The sequence below is a fragment of the Melitaea cinxia genome, chromosome 1 (genome assembly GCF_905220565.1).
Source record: "Melitaea cinxia chromosome 1, ilMelCinx1.1, whole genome shotgun sequence".
NCBI lineage: Eukaryota > Metazoa > Arthropoda > Insecta > Lepidoptera > Nymphalidae > Melitaea > Melitaea cinxia.
In genome coordinates, this window is record NC_059394.1 from 19,490,427 (window position 1) to 19,513,974 (window position 23,548).

Consider the following 23,548-nt stretch of genomic DNA (forward strand, 5'->3'; position numbering starts at 1 on the left):
ATTAATCATAATGGCATTTTGATTAAAGCGTGTAATCAATAATATTAAATACACAGCACACTATTTTAGCGCCTGTAAAAATATGATAGCAATATTTAATATTGGTTTGATGCTCTAAAATTTTAAAAGGGGTTAAAATAGAACATTTCATTCAGCTAGACTCAGTAAAGTAAATATCGTTTATTTAAGAGTTTTATTTAAATAGCCCATCAAATATTATCTAATACCGAAGAGCTATAACGTAGCCATATTCTTTTAAGATTCACTAATTTTATTTTTGAATAATATAGACGATGTAAAAATACAATTTCGCTTTTTGAAAATATTATTTTCAACAGTTTTCATTGCAAGAGTATGTGCTACAATGAAATGAAAAAAAATTATACCGTTAGTTATAAAGAAAATTGTTTTGTGCATTAAGTTTTTCTAAATCCGATTACATGGTATGAAGTCGTTGCCGTCGTCCAGAGTAAGCTCCTGAGCTCCTTACAGTAACTGAATCTAAAAGCAAATTCACCTCCCATCATAGACATGCTTTCAAGATATTTTCTAGATTTTTATTTCACACTATCCGAAGATAAGTCTTAAGCTGAATTTAAGAATAAATTTTACTGTATTCCATTTCCCAAGTCACGTAATAAAGAACTTAACCGTGATTTATACTGTCGGTAATATATCTTTTTACTCTGTAATTTTTTATGCATTTTTATTCATTTTGATGTCCATAGAACGAGTCAATGGTTCATTGATTTAATATAAGTGTCGATTTGAGAAACATATTCTAAGGTTTTTTAAGCTTGATTTTGATAGCCTTATCTATCAGACTACAGTAATAAAACTTCTTGGTTTTTTACCTTTTTTTTGGTGTTTGTGTTTTTATTGACAAAACTTATGACTGACTTATGACATGAGTTTTGTCAATTCTTTTGAAAACTCATATTTTGGATAAATTTCTGAAATGGAAGAAAACGATGGACAATATTTAGATACAGAATATAAACGGTATTTAGAAATAATTCGACCATATTTAGGTCAGTTACTTGACCAAGATGTTATTGAAATTTGCAGTGCTTGGATACAAAGACTTTCAAAATGTAAAGATCATGAAAAATTATTACGTAATAAATACATTTTTGCTATGTGCTACCAATTAGCTAAAGGTGTTCTTGAAGAACCTTTTGTCAAGGAACCATCAGCTGATGATTTGTGTCCGTTAGTCGATGATGAAAATAGTGATGAAATTTCGTCTGAATTAGAATATAATATAGTTGATTTGGAGAATGATCATACAGAAATGGTTTTCAAGAACGAAAAGCCTTCATACTCTACCATATTGCTCTCTGGTGATAGTGATTTTAAGACTGATAGCATTAGATACCAAATATCAGTAAAAAGTAATAAATCTATTAATTCAATGACATACAATATACCTCAAGCTGTACATAAACAGAAAATAATGTGCTATAATTTTACTACGGAAACGTCTGACCTTAAAAGTAAAGAAAACGTTGAAAATACATATGATAATTGTAATTTAAAAGCAAAGACTAATAATGTTGTGATGAAGCTTCGGGAAATTAAAAGAGATAATTTTATGTTATTAAATGAACTTAATACTTTAAAGGAAGAATTGAGGATGAGAAAAGAACTCAGTCGCTCTCGTGACGACATTTTGAAGGTTAGTCATGCAACAAGTACTCATGCAATGTCACGAGATAGCACAACTGCATTAAAATGTAAATTACAAGAAATTACGGAAGCGAGAAATACTCTTCTCGATAAAATAACTAATTTGCAAGATAAACTAGATAACTTTAACTATATGAAAACACATGACTTTGAAGACTTAGGAGCCAAGCATAAGATAGAAATTATAAATATAAAAACGAGTATACGTGAAGAAATGAAAGCTTACTATGAAAATAAATTAGAAGATCTCAAGCAGGAATACGAAAAAGCCATAAAAGAAATCCAAACAAATAATTCAAAAGAAATAGAACAAATTATCACAGAGAAGGATGACATAATTTCCGAAAAAGATAAAATTATTTTATCTAAAACCATTGAAATAGAAAAATTAAGTAAATGTATTGAAGAACATAAAAAACACGAATTAACATTGCTTAATAACTCAAAATTCCCAAGTAAAGATTCCGATACAGAAAATTTAAAACGAAAAGCGGAAGAGTTAGAAAAACGATTAAATAAAACGGAAAAATCTAAACTAAAATATTTTAAGGCGTACGACATAAAGCTAGCTAATTTACAAAAAGAAAAACATTTAATCGAATGCTCTTTTCATCTGGAATTAATGAGACAAAGGGCTCAAGTAATATACGAAATGTCTAATGAACATCAAACTGAACTTGATTCTGCTTTGACCAAATTAGAAAGCAAATACAAGGAAATTATTGCTAATGTACAATCGACGGCCGTTCAATGCAGAATTCGGGAACAAATGGCGTTAGAATCGATAATACAAGCAGTTTGCGGTGCACGGAATGAAGGTATGTACACTAATAGCGCGCAAGCTACATGTCCAAGCCAATTAACGAACAAAGCTACGCATAGTCAAACAAGGGATAACAACGCAAATCGTGAGACTGAAATTCCGACCATATTTCAAAGTAATAAGGTCGGTAGTGTCATCGTCAGTGGTAAATCTTTTGGCGAAGAGAGTGTGGTAAATGAGTATTGCCTTGATAGCCAGAAGTTGGGTGAAATGTTTGAGAAATTGTACATTCCTCAAAGGGACACTGGCGGTGACTTTAATAAAAAGTAATCTAACTTTCTTAATTTCAGCTTCCTTCCTTTATTGGAATTTTTTAAAGTGATTAATCAGTTAATTAATTTGGGTCATTAACTTGTTCTTGTTATTATTTGTAACTTATAAAATTAGAAAATACTATATTTTTTTTTCTTATTGATACTTTGATACGAACATTAACTTTATGTCATAACCGTCACATAATGTATATAGTATTTGCATCTAATGAAAAATTTCATAAGACTTACTATACGCGAATTGCTCCCGTGACTCTGTCATAATAATAATGAAATATTACTCAACAATCTAATAAAATACAGCCAACAAAGCCTGAATCATTGCAAGTTTTAGGTTGGGATTACAGCCATATAAATACGGTTTAAGCGTGACAAATATGTCTACATTGTGTCTTTAGTAAATTAATTAGCAGATCAGCAATTCGCTCTAAGACTGGTACTAAATTATCGTTTAGAAAAATCATCAAATTTTTCCAAGTCAAAGATCAATTTGTTTCATCATTCCGAAATAAAAAATCTCAATGCGAAACAACGACCAGACAATCGTTAATATACAACTGGGTCTGGTACAATATATACGTGCAAAAAACCTTTTAGTACGCGTTAACAATTTTCCAACAGCTATTTCTTCCAATGTGCGAAAGTGGTAAAACGGTTTTATTTGTGGAATGGCTCTAAATCGATTCTGCATTGTTTCAGAAATGACTTATTACCTCCAGACAAATGGAACGTTGTGTGAATATTGTCATGCGCTGGACATTTTGATTCGTTGTGTATGTCTTTTCAAGCCGTACATTTGAAATCTTTTTATTTGGGAATTTCACTATCAATTTCACCGAAAACCGAACCTTTTTATGTAATATTTATTCTGACATCTATAAACAAAGTATTGGACACTTCGTTTAAGTTTTGCCTATTACAGAATTTTGTCTCAATTTCTATAAACTTGTATTTTTTATGTGTCTACATTTACCCTGATACATCAGGGAATGCTATATGGCTATATCCTACCGGACATTTAAGACCTAAGCCCCAATGAAAGCGACTTAGTCAGATTTTCATAATTCAATTTAATAAACAATACTCTCACCCAAGCTCATATTAGGTCTGGTCTTACCACGAAATCTCATCTTACAGATATATTATCCGAATTAGTTTTGCATAATAAAGCGATTTATTCGATACTATCCAGAACCCTTAAAACATTTGTGCCCATTCCGCGTCGCTTCTCTAATCCTTGCTAATGTTCCGATTTGCATACTAAATGAGATTTCAGATATGCCTTAACAATATCACTGATATATTGTTAATAATTTAAAACGTTGAAATAAAATTTACTGAAACAGTCACCAAATACCTAAGGCACCCTTATAGGAAAAGAATTGGAATTTAATCTGCAATGCTTACTCCACTACGAACAACATCCCTTACCAAGAGTAATGTCTTGATATTTATGAGTTAAAATAACAGTTTTATAAAATAAAAATCGGTATCGCATCTAGTCGTTGACTTTAATGAAAATTTTACGCTACCTCTTCATAATAGACGTCAAGACTTAATCATGTATAGTTCAAGGTTAAAATCCAACTTATTTTTGGGAAATCAAAACAACGTAGACATTTGTTATCATACAATTTTTGGGTATATTACAATATAACCTCCGTTAAATCGCGCTATCAAAGCTTACAGCATAAGATTAATATTGTTGAGTTTCGCCCTAGTCAAAGTTTCACCTCGTCACCTCGTCTTTCTCTTCCTTAAAATCATATTTATAATAATTTTATCGCGGCTTATTAACTTCTTTATATGTCCAACGTTTCGGATACTTTACAGCAACCTTGGTAAAATCCGAAAAAATCGTCTCATTATAATGAGTAATACTTTCGTAAACATTAGAAAACAATATAATTATATTTTAATTTTATTTATGGAGGGTTAAACAATCTCGACAGCATTTAATTTCCTTTTTTCATTACTTGAATATTAATTCAATTATACCACGTAGCAGATAAATTAAATTACGGAAACTCTTCATATCTATCTTGATTAAGACGTTTGGAATAAAAATCGGCTTAAGGAAATTTAAAAGCACCCCTTGCTACGTAATTACGACGAGATAGGATTTTATATAATTTACAATTTTGTTTTGAGATAAAACTGTTATAAAATTTCTTTGTCTTGATGAATTTAACTGTCCTATTTTCCTCGGACTAGCTGTGATAAAACATCCCGTGTGGATATCACATTATTATATCGAGCTATAATAGAACAAAAAATAAACACATACAAACACATAAAATTACGAAAAAAAAAGTGTGAAACGTCCTCCGACCCGTTGGACCGACGATCTACGTAAGATTGCTGGTGTAGCTGTGGCTCGATGAGGATTGCAGAAAACCGGGATTGAACAGATTTATCTCAAAGCAACGGGATATTTATCGGTATAGCAACGTTTTTATGACAAACATTTGTATTGGCCCTACAGGTGTTTGCCGTGGTCCGGGTGTTTGTGCAGTCCTTGTGGGTCTGCCCACCGTACCTCGGAGAGCACGTTAAGCCGTCGGTCCTGGTTGTTATCATGTACACCTGATAGCGATCGTTACTCGTAGTAAGGAATATATCCACCAACCCGCATTGGAGCAGCGTTTGGTGGATTAAGCTCTGATTCTCTCCTACATGGGGAAAGAGGCCTATGCCCAGTAGTGGGGTATTACAGGCTGAAGCGAGAACGTATTTACATGACATTGATTTCATTAATTTAATTACAAGATTTTCGCCTGAAGTGCTTTAATTGCGTATTAATGCTAATTAAACAAGCTACCCATCCCTAGTTAATAATATAGCCAACCCTTGTCAATCATCATTACGGAATAAGAAACAGCCTCATCATTTATTTATGTGCTTTTACAAATAATTATTTATCTCGATTTGTTCTTTACTGTAACCTTTACAATGTTTCAAATGAGACCCGACATGTTAGTTCTGAAAATCAAATCCCTACTTCTAATATATAAAATTCTCGTGTCATGGTGTTAAACATTGAACTCCTCCTAAACGGCTCGACCGATATTAATAAAATTTTGTGGGCATATCGGGTAGGTCTGAGAATCGGCCAACATCTGTTTTTCATACCCCTAACTTATATGGGGGGGGGGGGAATAAGCGGGTTAATAACATATATGGCAAAGAAACGTTTGCGGGGTCAGCTAGTAACATTATAAATGTGAATGTAAGTTTATTTCTATTTAAACTACTTAACCGATCATCGCGAAACTTTGTACACATATTCTTGGAGTTATTAGAAGTAATATAGGAAACTTTTCTAAAAAAAATCAATACGAGCGAAGCCGCGGGTAAAAGTTATTTGTATGTACAAAAGTATGTATATTTTTTCTTCCCGTTGCCACTTTAACCACGTGAACTGCACATTTTGACTTCTCTGTTTTCATAAGTAAAATATAGCCTGTGTCGCTCAATGATAACCTATAATTCTCATAGTGAAATATACTTTAAAATCGAATAAGTACATTTGAGATATTTTGTTTGTTTCCAATTGAATAATAAATTTAACTTTTTATACTGTCAGTGTACATATGTATATACTGTTATTTATTTATAACCTAATAATCAGTCATTAGAATACTATAGTTATTACATATTATGTTTTATTATTCTTTATATCTCATATATAAAATTCTCGTGTCACAGTGTTAGTTAATATATAGTCGCTTAGACCGAATATAAAATCATCATATCAAAAATTTCGATCTAGCGGTTATATCGTTCCATAGCTTAATTCGCTAAAGCACCGACACGGTAAGTCGGAGATGCAGGTTCGATCCCCGCTTGAACGGTCAATTTTTGATATGATATTAAAAATGGGTTAGTTAACATACTTCTCGGAAACGGCTGGACCGATTTTTATGAAATTTTGTGTACATATCGGGTAGGTCTGAGAATCGATCGAAATCTATTTTTCAAACCCTAAGTTATAGGGGGAATTAATAACATATATGGAAAAAAAAGTTTAAGGGTCAGCTAGTTATTCATATAGAAATACACCGTTATCGCATCGATCAAAAGTCAATTATCATAATGCGAATCGTTTGTGAAAGGTAAAATTGAAGACTCAAATGTGACTGGATTTAGAATGTAGACCCAGCCAGAATCTAAGTTCCAAAATCCGGTCGGGTCGAAAGGTGAATAAGATACAAAAAATTTGCCATTACCTTTGTTTCTGATACAAAATATTTTCGTCCTTTGTTTTGCCTTAAGAATTATACTTACATACATCTCAATCAAGTACTACAAAGCTGAAGGGTTTGTTCTTTTGTACATCATTTGTATATGAAATAATAATTTCATTTTTAAAAATTCTTTCTGTAAAGAACAATGCGTTGTTGAGTGAGGTAGTTAGTAGGCGATATATTATACTGCGACTCGAAGAAGTGTAAATATAAACGTATAAAAGTTATATGTTATCGGCATTTGAGGTGGTGAAAACCTCTGATCTAAGAGCTTACGGGGAGTTAGCACTTCATAGTTAATCAGTGCGATCTCCTTAGTTGACATATATTAGAGGACACTTGCCCTGCGTTCGCCAACCCGCCTGCCCAGCGTAGTCTATGGGCAAAACACATGAGTTCACGTTATTTTAAACGTGAACTTTTGGAGGCCTATGACCAGCATTGGACTGTGATAGGCTGAAATGATGATGATGATGATGAAACTTAAGTCACATCTTTCGCGACTGTTGTATAACCGCGACGGTAGACATAGATGCATTTTATAACCACAGCATATGACTATGACACCACTACTATATTCACTGCTGTGTGGTTACGGCATTAAAGAATATAGCCACCCCCCCTCATCCTGTGGGTGTCGTAAGAGGCGACTAAGGTATAGCACAGTTTCACTACCACCATGGAATTCAAAATGCCGACAAATGGCGAGATAACCATCCAAGTGCTGACATTGAAATACATGGGCCAAAGACTCGTAGCAGCGTCTTCGGTGCGACGAAGCCAGCCCTGCGCTCACCAACCCGCCTGGCCAGTGTGGTGACTATGGGCAAAACGCATGAGTTCTCGCCATTTTTGGCGCGAACTTGTGCAGGCCTATGTCCAGCAGTGGACTGCGATAGGCTGAAGTGATGACGATGAAGTGATGACTATATTACAATTGCACATTTCTTTGATTTCGCAGGTCAAACGTAATTGTTTTAATCATTCTTAAATGATGCCTGCCTTACTATTTCAGTCAAATTTTTGAGCATATCTCGATAGACGACAATACTTATTTTTATTTTATTTTGTTTTATTAGGTAATCCAACAGCGTTATAATACAATAGTATGTTACAATATAATGTATAAAAATGGCCAAAATATTAATCATTATAAAATGCATAACTAGACACTATATTTAAAAAAGTAATAAGAAGTAATAAAAAAAAAATAAACGTAAATACAATTGTATTTCCAGAACTTTCCCCCATCACAGTCCCCTGCAGCGTCTGGCACGATAATCCCACCATCAACTCTGAGCCTTAACTGCCATAAAATAATTATGTTTGCGAGATTAAGAGTATATGAGGAAGATTCTCTATTCCACCATAATTTGTTCTCATAAAAATCCTAAGATTATCCCGGATGACACGAGTCGATCCCAATAAATCACAAAAGTAGTTTAGCGAACGAAAAAATCATATTTGTGATAATTTCCCTTTTAGATATTCCTTTCGATATTATTTTGTCCGTCTACCAAAAAGGCTTTTGTGTTTAATTTTGCTGAGTAGTGTTATAGACGGGCTGAAAATATCCCAAATTTATGTTTTATATTTTTTCAAAGTGGAACGGTCCGAATAAATTTTTATTCGTAATAAAATTTCTACCCTTAAACTTTTCCAATGGGAAGTATTTATACGTCGTTAGAAGCCGTTAACTTTAAGAAAGAATGAACAGAAAAATATTATGCACCTACCAAATACACTTCATTGAACAAAACGACCACAATCTTAGCTCGAAATGCTTACACAACTCTCGACGGCATTCTCACGTCATGTGCAGACTACGTGTCCCCAATGTAGATCTTGAACTTAACCGACATGATACGAAAGCCTATTTTAACGGCAAAAACTTTTTCGTACTAAAAATAATATGGGAGCTGATTCACGCTTGTTGCTGAAATATGCAAAGTTTAAAAATCGAAAAGTATTCTACTGTTCTATCTATTCGTCTATTCGTAATACGAGTATGTCATATTATTGAACGTGCATTATTAACGCACGTATTATTTTGCAAGCTAAATTGTGCCTTTATATGTATACTAGCTGCTGCCCGCGACGTCGTCTGCGTGAACGCTATACAGCACCAAAAATACCTACGACTATACCTTTTAAATAACATTCATTTACCCATTTCTTCTTTAGATTTCATTTCTACAGAAAAATCTCATAGATGGCGCTGCTTTAAAATTGTCTTGTCTACTTATATTCATTTAATTATGTTTATCGGCTTAGTTACTTATATTGCGTGATTTTTATAGTGTGAAGCTGGCTTATATAGCATGGTTATTAACATAATAACAACAACATTCAAATATGCGTCGTTAGATTACACGTTGTTACTGACTTTCCTACCATTTTATTATATGTATAGATATAGATAGCACAATGTAATTTGTTTCAGTCTACTCTCGCTACAATCGCTACCCGTTTTATAAATGCCATTTTTATAAGTACATTGCTTTTAATCATTTACCAAAACATGGGCACTACATTCAGCAGACGGTGCAGCAAGTGTAACAGAGAATACTTCGCTCAAAATGTAGAGCAGTCTGACTTAGGAAAGCATCTTAACCCAAAAGTAAATTACAGCTAAATAGCTGCTTTATATAATAATGTTGTGTTCCTATGGTAATAATACCAGTATCAAACCTAACCCAAACCTAACCCAAACCTAAACCAAACCTAACCCAAACCTAACCCATTAAAGTAGGCAAAACTCCTGAAGATTATGTCGAAAATAAGTTGCTGATATTATAGGCATCCAGGCTATGGTAACTTCTATCACGAGGTAGACTACGTACTAGGGCACTGTATATTATATTATTTTATTATATAATACTATTAGTATTATGTTATGATATATAATGTTATATATTTTTTTTTTTTTTTTATTGTGCACCTACACACTATACAAATTATATTGCAAATATCAAGGTTGGCTGGTAGAAAATGCATTAGCGTTAAGCCCGCCTTTTGTACACGCTTGTATTAGTGTATTTATTGTACAATGAAGAATTTAAATAAATAAATAAATAAATAGGGCACGTTTGCTATAGTATATTGTAAAATGATATTGTATTGGTATAAAAAGAAAAACAAATGTTTTCGTCACTACTCTGGATACGCTAAGTCTGCACGCGACTTTCAAATCCTTACATAGCACAATGCTACCTGGAAAGACTTCTTATCTTTGTGGCGCGGCCCGCGGGGTAACCGCGAATGCACTATGGCTCTAATGGATCTTTTGTGCTTGCACCTCGTCTTTTTAGTCTTATTTTAAATTAAAGTTTTGGTTTAATAATATCAACTTGAGTTTAACTACAAAGAAGTGATAAAATATAATTTTGTTTACTGGCAAACGAAAAAAAAACCGACTTCAATTACATCGACAAGTAATACAACGTAGGTAGACGAAAAAATAGTCAAGTAAATACGCATTATCAAAGATTACTCTAAAAGTTGTAATCAGATCTCGATGGAATTTAAATTTGACCACATGATGAATATCGGCTTTCGATTAAATTAAAAATCATCAAAATCGGTACACCTAGTAAAAACTTATGCGGATTTTCGAAAGTTTCCCTCGATTTCTCTGGGATCCCATCATCAGATCCTGGTTTTCTTATCATGGTACTACACTTAGGATATCTCCTTTGCAACAATACACTTAGGATATCTCCTTTGCAACAAAAAAAAATTATCAAAATCGGTTCATAAACGACGAAGTTACCCCAGAACATACATAAATATATATACGGTCGAATTGAGTAACCTCCTCCTTTTTTGAAGTCGGTTAAAAAATAAGTTTCGTTTTTTTTTTTTTTTTTTTTATGTAGATAATAGATTGGATTTTGTGATGTGATAAATACTGACACAAAAGGCTAAAATTAATCTGTATATTACTGTACTTGAAGCAAAAAATTTGTACCCCTTTTTTACGAAAATTGCGTGGACGGAGGAATATGAAATTTCGCATACTTATAGTTTATATAGAGAAGGAGTGCAGAATGCCAACAGAACCTTAATAATATTCAAAGTTATAATGAAAATTAATTATTTATGACCATTAGTATAAATAATTATATAACAATATGTAATAAATATCGTGTTTTAATAACTGATTGTTAGGTTATAAATAAATAACGATGTGTAATCCATATGTATGTACAAGAAAGAGGAAAGACTGATGTATTCTAACTTAACCTCAAAATGTCATTGACATTAGTCGAATTTGAATAGTTACTTTTGCTTTGTTTTTTTTTTCTCTATAGATAATCGAAAAATAATTTGGTAAATTAGTATAAATAGATTACAAGCCTGACTTTACTTGATACTTACTTTACTTAAACTTTCGTTTTTTTTTTTCTACAAAATATTCTAAAAAATTAAAAAAAACGACTGTACTTTCTTCCGTATCTAACTATCATTATTATGACAAATGTAATAACATGTTACATCGGTCACCAACCCGCCTGCCCAGCGTGGTGACTATGGGCAAAACACATGAGTTCACGTTATTTTTGGCGTAAACTTGTGGAGGCCTATGTCCAGCAGTGGACTGTATAGGCTGTAATGATGAATAACATGTTATAATACATTAAAATTGTCAGATCGTGTAACTTACACAGTACTGTTATTCACACTTACAAACACACCTACGTGAAGTTAATCTGCACAGTCAATCATTATGAACACATGTACGAAATGAATATAATTTTTATAGTGAGAGATTTTTAGTGATGAAGTTTTTATACCTTAATTTAATTATTATTTTTGACTCCAAACGATCGTATATAATACATTTTTCTTTATTATAATTTTAGGCTAAAAAAATGTTTCACGCCTGTCAATTTATTTAAGCAAATATTTTTTTCATTACAATTGCTACGAACCTTTTATATATTGTAATTAAATATCTTAAGCGTGTTACAATGACTGAGCTGACCTTTACAGGCTTACCTAAGTATTACATTTTGTATGGACGATGTCGTTTATAAAAATACCAAGTTTTAACGTTTTGACTGACTAATTACTCGCTACATCAATTTTTCTGTAGAAAGGTAAAAAGCAATATAAATAATAAAAATATTTTTTCTTTTTCCCATCCACCAACCATTTGGCCTATAACCGTGTGATATCGAAGCGTAGTGCATTCTAGTTGTCATAAACTACAAGTCGAATAAATTCCGCTATCCACGACTATGCTTCATACTGGCGATACTCCAAATTGACGACAATTCACACCGCCATTTGTACCGCATCGCTTTTAATAATTGCAGTCAAGTAATTAAGCTTTAGTGATTTTAATTATTTAGTTTTATTAAAACATTTTTATACCGTAATTATCTATACAAATAAATAAAACTGGAGTGTATGTTTGTAATATAAAAATAACCGCTTGTTACTAAATGCATATGAATTTATACACGCTACATATACCAAAATAACATTTTTTATAATTTTTGTCTGTATGTCTGTCTGTCTGTCTATATATTTCGCTAGTGACTATTAACATAGTCGGAACTGCAAAATCGCACTTTTTTGTTTATTTCATAAAACGTTCCCAAATGACCAAGTCTATCATCAGCTGAAGAGAAATTTTTTATTTTATGCATAGTTTTTGAATTACTTAATTTAAAAATGTCGGATATTACCTGGCTAGCTCGCTAACAATGTCAGATGATAACTACCAACGTTGTTAGCGGTGCACAGGAGCGCGTGAATGCGCACGATCTCCCACTTCAGACTATGTTAGCGGAATTAACTGATGTTGCTTTGACACTTGTTTTTAGGACATTTTATTGTTAATCCTTTACTTTATACCAACTTTCACAATGTCTAGTAGATAAGCACGTTTAATCGAACTAACTACTGGACGTTGTAAAGAGAAACATAGTAATAGAAGTAAAAATGCCGATGAAAACATTTTGAGTAAAGCAAAACCTAGTGAGAAACAGGTATTAATTTTTACTTATTATATTACTTTTACGATTTCTAACAATAAAGTTCATAGTTTAATACTATTGCAAATTTAATGATAGATAATAGAAATTACACGAGCCATTTACAATAAGTAATTTAAAATTGTAGGATGTACCTCATCCAACTTTGTTAACCGGTTTTTGAAAGGAGTTAAATGTCGTTAGTACCATATCCGACGTTGTTAATTTTTTTTCAATATGAGTTAAATGTCATTAGTACCACATCTGACGTTGTTTATCGGTTTATCAAATGGATTCAATGTCGGTAGTACCATATCCGACGTTTTTAACTTTTTTTTTTATTAATTAAATGTCGGATATATTACATTTGAAGTTCTTTGAGGTTATGCAGATGACTTAAAATATCTTTAGTACCAAATATAACACCCAAACATATAAAATAGTTAATTTTAACTGTTTTATTATTATTATTTCCTATTGAGTTTCTAATACCGAGAACTTTTCAAGATGAGTGAACTCAATTTTTTTTTATATATAACTAGATCACCCAACAAGCGTAAGGCTCACTTGGTGGTAAGCGATTACCGTAGCTTAAAGACGTCTGCAACCTACTCACTAACAGGAACACAAAACTGCTTGAAAGCAGCGTTATTTAGCTTTGATCTTCTGTAAGGTCGAGGTACTTCCCCATTCGGGCTGCTCCATATTTTGAGCAGGATATTTCTTGCTGTGCCTTACCTCAATAACTACTAAGTCATCATTACAGCCTTTACAGTCCACTACTGGACACAGGCCTCCATAAGTTCACGCCAAAAATGGCGTGAACTCGTGTGTTTTGCCCATAGTCACCACGCTGGGCAGGGAGTTGGTGACCGCAGGGCTGGATTTGTCGCACCGAAGACGCTGCTGCCCGTCTTCGGCCTGTGTATTTCAAAGCCAGCAGCAGTTGGATGGTTATCCCGCCATCGGTCGGCTTTGTTAGTTCCAAGGCGGTAGTGGAACTGTGTTATCCCTTAGTCGCCTCTTACGACACCCCCGAGAAGAGGGCTAGGGTGAGAGGGTGGTTGAGTTATTTAAGTCAAAAGAAACATTTTGTATTTATTTTGACGATTTCCTTTATTCAACAAACTTTTCTTTGTTATTTCTAAATAAATACATTCACTTTTTTAAATTTTTGGTGTTTGTTTTTTAGTCATATTTACATACGACATACATTTGTTATAAATACTAACAATGAACAATGACGTAAATGGCATTTCCGACAAGCAATCGTCAATTTCGTACAAGCAACAATGTCGGTTGTGGTACTTCTGACAAATCAGTATTAGTCTTAACCCGTTAAAAATGTAACAAGTGACTTTTCTCATATTTACACATTAAATACCGGCTAGTAATAATATTATTCAAAATATAAATAGCCTGTACAGCATTACTCTAAAATTTCATGATCCTGCTTAAAATGAGTAAAAAGATACACGCCTTTTACACTTTGAATCGCTCTCCTGTAAAGTTGCTGTTTTTCACATCCGACGTTTTTAATAGTCATGGGCGATTTGTTCCGGCTAATCTGTGAAACGGCTGAACCAATTTTGATGGGACATTCACTGACAGATAGCTAATGTAACAAGGAGTAACTTAGGCTACTTTTATTTTAGAAATTTATTTATTTTATAACTCTGAGAACTGAAAAATATTGTTAAATTCCACGCGGACGAAGTCACGTTTTTAGTTAATTAATATAATGTCATTAACTATATTTTTGTACTAATATTTAAGACAATTTACAGAATCACTTGACCTCGTTTGAAATATTTTTTTATAGAGTTGTATGTATCAGTATTTTTAAAGTCGAAAGCTTCTTACACCATAATATAATAAAACGTCGAACTCTAGTAGTGATAGGATCCTGTGGTGAGTAAGGTAGCCAGGCTTCCTACGAAAGCGCTGTGTTTTTATCGAAATTGATTATTTTTTCTGCCCCCTTGAGATCAAATAAATTTAATTACCTACATCTACTCGTCATAAAACCTCTAAACACAACGTTTATTGTGATAAACTAATACTTCAGAAGCTCTTCGCGGTTCTAGCACGAAATTTACAATCGATCATAAATATATTAAAAAATTGCACATACAATGTATAATGTATATGCCAACGCGCAATGGAACAGCGTAACGTGGTCGATTAAACTCCGACACTTCACCTACATGAAGAGCGAGGCCTGCCACCGATTCGGAATATAGATTCTGCAGAGAAGAACCAGAAAGAAACTCCGCAGTTAATCTTTTAAAAAATAAACCGTGTTTTAATACTAAAATTAGTAACATCTTGCATGAAATACGGTGTCATTAAGTCCACACATCTTTATAATAACAATAAACGCTATTATAAATATTATAAAAATATTAATAGAAACACGTACAATACACAAGCACAATGCCCGGACCACGACAAAAATCTATAATATGGCCGATACAAATGTCTATCGTGAGCGAGAATCGAACCCGCGACCGCCAGCGCAACAGCCGGTGCTATGACCGCTGCGCCAACGCGTCGTCAATATCGTATCATTTATGTAATCCTACACCGAGTAATAAGCTTCCGATATATATATTTTTAAGCTATTGCATAACTTCTATCGCGGGCCTTGAGCGCGGGGACCGAATCCAGAAATTCCGTAACGAAAAAAACCTCACGCTCCCCACTCCGCCGGGCACGGAGGTGTGGCTCGAAGGCCGTGCATCGTCTAACGTCGTTTCAGTTCGGCAGTCTTCGACACGGCGTTGTGTGCGTGCGTTAAGTCGCAAACTTATGTTTCTTATTTCAGTTATCATAAACCTATAGTTTCAATGATAAATATTCCTGAATAACCAACAGCTACTGTAAGATAATAAAACCCACATGTATTGTAAAATAATAAAAATATTTTAAACAATATTAACTTTTTATTTATTTAATAAAAGAAAAAAAAATTGTTTTCTTATCGGTCACCACGCTCAAAAAGTGTAACTTGAATTAATATCAAAGAAAAAGAAATACTGCATAAATAAATAAATAAATAATTATAATTGCATAATTTGATACAAAATGCTATGCAATAGCTTTACCGCGGCAGTCCCCGAGTGCCACACGTTATTTTTTTTTATATAAACTGAATTTATTCTCAGACAATTGCAACAGATAATGAACCAATATATTTAAGCAACATTTTAACTCATGAAAGAGAGAAAGTTAAGAAGTGTTATTCAACATGAAAGTGTGCAACTTTCTAAAGTATTGTTAAAATTAGTCACCTGTTCAAATAAAAAGTTCAAAGACGGGGTTTTAGCTCGCGCTGTAAATGAATGAGCTACAATTAGAGTGTTAAATTGATTATATTGTGTTCTATCTTTGTGAGCAAAGTTTGTATATCGGTGTGATATAAAACTAATGCGATACGTTACACAGGGGTCCATAGTAGTGTTTGCTCGCAAACTAAAAAAACGGACTTCAATTACATCGACATGTAAATAATAAAGCAGACAAAGAAATTGTGAAGTAAATACGCATTATTTGACTCGAAAATTACTTATTCCCAATTAAATTTAAGTGGAACCGCATGTCACGTACCACCTTTCGATTTAAAAAAAAAACAAACGGTACTTTTGCAAAAGAAATCCATTTATTTGTTTAAACATCACCAGTAGATACAACACTTGTATACGGGTTTCTATTATTCTTTCATCTTAGTCAAGTCGAGTTCCAACTCTTCTCCCATATCCGTTCTACGCGTACGTAGGCCTTTTCATTATAGAAATGCGATTGTAACTGTTTACTTTTTTTATGTTAAGTGTCCTCGAGTATGCGTGTCCTTGACCAGACCAGATGGTCCCCATTAAACATCCCATATAACATTGATATATTTAAAGGGTCCAAATTTTTTTTTATCAAACTCATTCTTTACCGAAGTCGACAACCTTGCCTATCTTATTCTAAAGATTGCCGCCAAAATAACATTCTGACACTGGAGGAACGTCGCAAAATACTTAGTCTTTCTTTTTTTTATGTCATAATCTATGGCCACTTGTATTCACCCGAGCTTGTAAGTCCAATATCATATTGTGCACCCAAGCTTCGTACCCGACATACACCACTCCTTTGTTTGTACGATAATTCTGTATGTCCTATCGAAATACTAAAACTTAACGATTTCACCGCAAATTATGAATTTAAAAAAACGACCTTTTTTTGGCCGACTGTAATGTGAACGGTTGTTCAATGTCATTTACTTAAAAACTAGGTAACTTAACTGAGGTAGGGCACAGCAGGAATTTCCTGCTCAAAATATGGAGCAGATCGACTGGGGTAGTACCTCGACCTTACAGAAGATCACAGCAAAATAATATTGTTTTCAAGCATTATTGTGTTCCTGTTGGTGAATAAGGTGACCAGAGCTCCTGGGGGGATTAGGGATTGGGTCGGCAACGCGCTTGCGATGCTTCTGGTGTTGCAGGTGTCTATAATCTACGGTAATCGCTTACCATCAGGTGAGCCGTACGCTTGTTTGCCGACCTAGTGACAAAAAAATAAAACTAGAATTTGATTTTTTTTTTTGGTGTACGATAATTGTGCCGTAAACCCGATAATTTCACGGCACCGTGTCGATCAGATGGGCATAAATTTCGGGTAACACTAGTCTAGACTGCCGCGTCTATTCAATGAGATGTGAAAGAACATAGATATATTTGTAAATTCAAAACCTCACTTAAAAATAGTTTAATGGAACTTTTAAAAAATTAAGTACCGATTTTCATAAGCAATTATAAGCGAAATAAAAGTATTAGGATACAAGTTATTACTAGCCCGTTGGCGCAGTTTGTATTGACCCTGCTTTCTTCTCCGGGGGTTGTGGGTTCGATTCCCACCCCGAGTCTGGGTGTAATATGTATTTATTTATATAATTATGTAGTATTTATATGTATGTTTATCGAAAAAAATATATATGTAGCTATACCAGTCGGCCGTTACCTATAACACAAGCATTAAGTTGCTTACTTTAGGAACAGACGACAGTGTTTGTACTGTGAAGATATTTATTTATTTATTTATATCTCTGAATGTGTTCGCTATTTTTTGTACGTTTGGACTCACTGTACTTATTCTGCGTCTTGTGTTGGTCTGTAATGTTTAATGTCATAGGTCATGTTTTTTTTTATGTTACGATTCTATTAACTTTCATTTTGTTTTGTTTTTCAAGTAATTTTTTAACCGTCTTCAACAAAGGAGGAGGTTATTCAATTCGACCGTATATATATATATATTATATTAGTTCGGGAATAAGCTCGTCGTTTATGAACTGATTTTTATAATTCTTTTTTTTTTGGAAAGGAGATAGATATCCCAAGGGTGGTACCATGATTCGGAAACCAGTACCTGATGATGGAATCCAAGAGAAATCGAGGGGAATCTTCGAAAATCGTAGTGACTAGTGTATTTGTTATTACTATTTTTTTTTTCGTCTACTTACGTTGTCGGTGTAATTGAAGTCAGATTTTTTTTTTCGTTTGCTAGCAAACAAAATTATAATGTCTGCTTTCAATACTGCCCTTTTGTTACAGTACTATGATGTATAGATAGGAAAACTTATTATTGGCATTATTACTGTTAATATTATGTTAAATTTTATGTATATACGAATTAAAACGCTGTTTTTTTTTCCAAATAAAATAACAAAAAAAATCTTTTTCCTATTGAAGAATACAAATTAATTCATTCGAAATGAATGTATTACGGGATTTCCTGTTGGCTTACCCTCATATTACATAGAAAATTTGATTATACCCACCTGCCATTGGCTGGCTTTGAGCCAAATTAGGACGATTCCGCCTTAGACTAAGCAAAATTTACGTCAGCCGTTTTTCAGCTAACATACCCTAAATTAATATTCCACAGGTTTTCGCTTGGCGTGATAGCATTTTATTTATTTAAATGTCTGTTGTAATATCTGTAGAGATATTTTTTCAGGAATTGGGGTTTTTTCAGGAATTTGTTATTTTAGCTTTTTTTATTGTTATTGTAAGTTTTTCTTCTAGAGTTTTTAAGTAAAAACTTTTGTGTTAATATGTCTGATATTTTTTTACAACTATAACGGCAAACAAACGTACGGCTCACCTGATAGTAAGTGATTACCGCAGGTTATAGACTCCTACAACACCACAAGCATCGAAAGCGCGTTGCTAACCCTACCCCAATCCCTCCCAGAATTCCTATCAACTTACTCACCACACGACTACAACACTGCTTGAAAGCAGTATTATTTAGCTGTGTTTTTCTGAAACGTCGAGGTACTTCCCCAGTCGGACTGCTCAAGGATATTTCCTGCTGTGTCCTTCAGCTAAATTTTTCTTAGCTTTTTCTTTGCCCAAGGTCCGGTTATCTGGAAGTTATTTTTGTGGTAGAAATAAAATCAGTTGCAGCTGATGCAAATTATTTTGACAGTTTTTGAAATTTATCGTGACCAATTTCTATTGTTGGTGAAATAATGCGCATAAAGAAAATTAAAACAGATGTAGATCAACAAAAACAAGATTCAAACAACTTGGTCTACAAAATACCGTAAAATCTAAAAAGCGGTTATTGCGTAAAAAATCAGAACGCGAATGTCGCTTCGAGAATGTCAAGAGTGTTATTTTTTACGTCCTACTTTATTATCCACGCGTTTGTCGACGGCATCGCCATTATGCGCCCCCTTGCAATCATCATCTAGTTAGCGGTCAGCTGATGCTTAGAATTTACAGATGTGGCGTTTAAAAAAAACCGTCTTTTTTTTCTATAAATATTTTCTCGACTATTACGAGTATAGAGGACTCTGTTCCAAATATAATGTTATCTGTGGAAATTATAGTGTAACTAGCTTTTAAACGAAAGTTAGTGTAATTTTTTTTATTAATAACTGAGGTTGGTTATATCAGAAATGATCCTGCTCAAAATCTGGAGCAGCCCGACTGGAAAAGAAGGTACCTTGACTTTACAGAAGATCGCAACTAAATACTATTGCTTTCAAGACATCTGCGTGATCTTTTAAAAGGTCGAGCTAATACCCCAATCAGACTACTTAATATTTTGAGCAACTAATTTCCTACTGAGCCCTAGCTCAGTTATTCATAAACTTTTAAAAACTATGAAGTCATAACTAAATGACGGCTTCTTCAAATTCAACTGCAGCAGATTAAAAATCGCATAATAATCAATAGCGCCATAACCCAATTAATATCTACTACTACTACTATTATAAAGGTGAAAAGTAAGTTTGTGTAAACGCGCTAATCTCAGTCACTACTGGTACGAATTGATTTTTTTTGCATCAGATAGCCCACGTACCGATGGAGGCCATAGCTTATTTTCTTTTTCAAATTACCGCGTGTGGAACCGCGAGACAGCTATTATATGTACATAAAATCGTTCAACCATTCACTTCACTAACTTTGCCATTGTTTATTTCGTTTTCAATAACTAGTATTAGTACACTTCCGATACAATTAGCATAAACTTTTTATCGTTAATTTTTGATCGTCCTGAGCTCAAAATACATTTTTCTATTCCATTCACCGAGGAAGGCTAAAGGCTCTTTCATTCCTTAAATTAACGGATAAACCTGTGGAGCACAGTAATTAAATATGCGTAACAAAAATCGCCGCTTCTAATACTTCATATACCTGTCACACGACAGTGTCCCCCGATAACTGTGTTAGCCGGGACAAGGGGAGCCGAGGCCTTTCCGCGGCATTTCGGAGCTAAATTTAGACTTCTCGACCCGTGGACATCGCGAATGGAAACATCTAGAATTCTTACGCTTTTTATTTGTCCGCCCTTGATCCCTCAAATGTTATGTCGCTTGTATTTGAAAATAACTTTTATTTTTAACCAATTTTAAAGGAAGGAAGATGTTCTCATATCGACTTTAGTTTTTAGGTGTGTCGTTACCGCATAATTTTTTACTTAATGTACCAATTGTAATGATCTTTTTAATTGAAAGACCACACTTGTCGTTGATAAGTATCATACTCGTCGCGTGGAATCATTTAAATTGGATTGAAATTGAATGGGCGCTTTTTGAGTTATTCAAGCATTGTTCTTTATATTACCATCTACAACTTTGATTACTCTTAAAACCTAATGCTACGCATAGTTTGACTGGATCGATGTAGTACCAGAAAAGAACGAAAAAAACCGCGCGGTCTCGTAGGACACCAGATAGGAACGAAGTTCCTAATTATAAAATATTAATTTCAAGTTCTATTCGAGGTAGAAAGAAAATAATTATTCGGGTATACATTTTTTATTATGATTTTTAATTTTTTTTATCGATAAAAATCAAAAAAACTACTTTACAAAATTATCTTAAAACCTTTATTTTATTCACAATTGTATAATAATTATTGAATGATATAATAATAATAGTAAACTACAATAATAATAACAGTCATCACATAGACTATTCATTAGACGTTGTATAGCTATCATACATGACTACACATAAAAATCTTACGCCTTTTTTTAACGTTACGGACGTTTTTTGCCGGCTAGGGTACCGCCACATAAAGAACTTCGTTTCAAAAGTATATAAACAGGTTTTACTAAGACTATTTATAATATTAATTTGAATAAATTCCTTTTGAAATAAAAAGTGAAAAATAAAAATGTACACACATAAAAAATATATTTATTCCCGTTAGTTATTTCTGCACTCGAGTTCGGATGGTAATCGCTGGAAAATATTAACATTTCAAAGCTCAAAGAAAGTGTAATAGTCCAAAGCCCAATCAGGGAAAAATAGTATGAAAAAATAAACGTGAAAAAAATCACAACTCGCTATCAAAGAGTAGGGGTCGATTCTTACTTTGAACATTTTTGTTTGAAATTCACTTAAAATTGTTATGAGTGAGCTTTTATACAAAAGTAACTAGCATGACGGGTCATCTGAACGTTTATTTACTTTATTATTATTATGTGACTGGATGTCACTCCACCCGCTTAATATATAATAGATACATAGATTACAATAAATACTTATATAAATAATATAGTGAATTTACTTATACTTTATTGCACTCAAAAAATACATGTAAAAACAACATAAGAATAATATTTATGGCAAAGGTGGACTTATCTCTGAAAGAGATTTCTTCCAGTCAACCCATGGTCATGAGTAAGTGTTTAATATAGCGAGGCAAACAGTGCAAGAGAATTTACTAAGAACAAGAAAAAAAAAACGTGAAAAAAGAAAACATAATAAATTTGATAAATCTATACATATATATTCAAATATATATATATATATATACATACATATATACATATACGTACACACATACACATACATATACACATACATACACACATACACATACACATATACAAATATATATATAATATACTACATACTAACAAATACATGTATAGATACATACCAAAATACAAAAATACACTTGTACACATACATAAACATATACAAACTCACTACAATACATACATAAATACATACATATTCTATAGATGATTACACATTTGCTAGTGAAAACAAGTGTTTCTTTAATTTATATTTAAAGGAAACAAGGGAAGGACTAGTTCTGATGTCACTTGGGAGATTGTTCCATAGTAAGGAGGCGCGTACCGTAAATGAATCTAACTTAAATTTTGTGTTACATTTCGGTATATCTAACATAGCTTCTCTGCCAGGGCGCCTGGAACGAGTAGGAGAGGGCAGGAGGTGAAATCGGGATTGAAGATACAACGGAGCATTAGGATCATGAAGGATATTGAAGAGGGTGGACAGGATGTGCATATCACGCCGAAGACGAATGGGGAGCCATTTTAACTGAGCACGAAAGTGAGAGATGCGATCAAATTTTCGCAGGCCAAAAATGAATCTTATGGCAAGATTTTGGAGACGCTCTAACATTCTAAGTAGCTCCTCAGTCACATCCAGATAGCATACATCAGCATAATCAAGGATAGGTAATAGAAGGGTTTGTGCAAGCATAATTTTGGTGTGAAATGGAAGAAAATATTGGAGACGCTTGAGAGAGTGGAATGTGAAGTATATTCTTCTGCTGACTTCGCTGACATGAGCTGCCCAAGATAAATTGCAGTCCATAATGAGCCCTAAATTCCTAACTTTATCACAGTAAGGAATCGGAACCCCAGAGTATGAGATTTTAGGAACCAATCCCCAGTCAAGCCTGCTTCTCAATCGACTATTTCCAATAATAATAGCTTGTGATTTAGCAGGATTGACCAACAACCCAAAAGATTTAGCCCAGACCTGAACTGCAGCTAGGTCGCTATTTAAAGTTACATAAATATTATACTTACATAAATAAAAATGAGCGGGTAGAGGAATGCGCCCCGGCAGGGAGATCAAACGGCCGGGGCTTAGGGCTGAGAAACCGACAGACAATCCTAGCCGAGTCAAGTAACACCGCCTTCTGCATCCTGGCTGCGAGCGAACCGTCCCGGATCTCCAGTTGCCTTATCATTATTATAATTGTCATA

The 23,548-nt window shown here is 33.6% G+C and overlaps 1 protein-coding gene and 1 long non-coding RNA gene across 2 annotated transcripts; both read left to right on the forward strand.

The window, feature by feature from the left end:
- Window positions 1–724: 724 nt before the first annotated feature.
- Window positions 725–2,782, forward strand: LOC123654668 (repetitive organellar protein-like). Its single transcript, XM_045590562.1, has one exon. It carries the CDS (start codon window positions 959–961, stop codon window positions 2,780–2,782), a length of 1,824 nt encoding a protein of 607 aa, XP_045446518.1. The 5' UTR covers window positions 725–958.
- LOC123670483 lies at window positions 2,634–22,961 on the forward strand. Its single transcript, XR_006745915.1, has 3 exons — window positions 2,634–2,644; window positions 13,881–13,883; window positions 22,733–22,961. It is a non-coding gene; the product is annotated as an uncharacterized LOC123670483 (long non-coding RNA).
- Window positions 22,962–23,548: the final 587 nt, after the last annotated feature.

Excerpts from the sequence above, each read along its gene's own strand:
- LOC123654668 (XM_045590562.1), top strand. The coding sequence starts at position 959 with ATGGAAGAAAACGATGGACAATATTTAGATACAGAATATAAACGGTAT.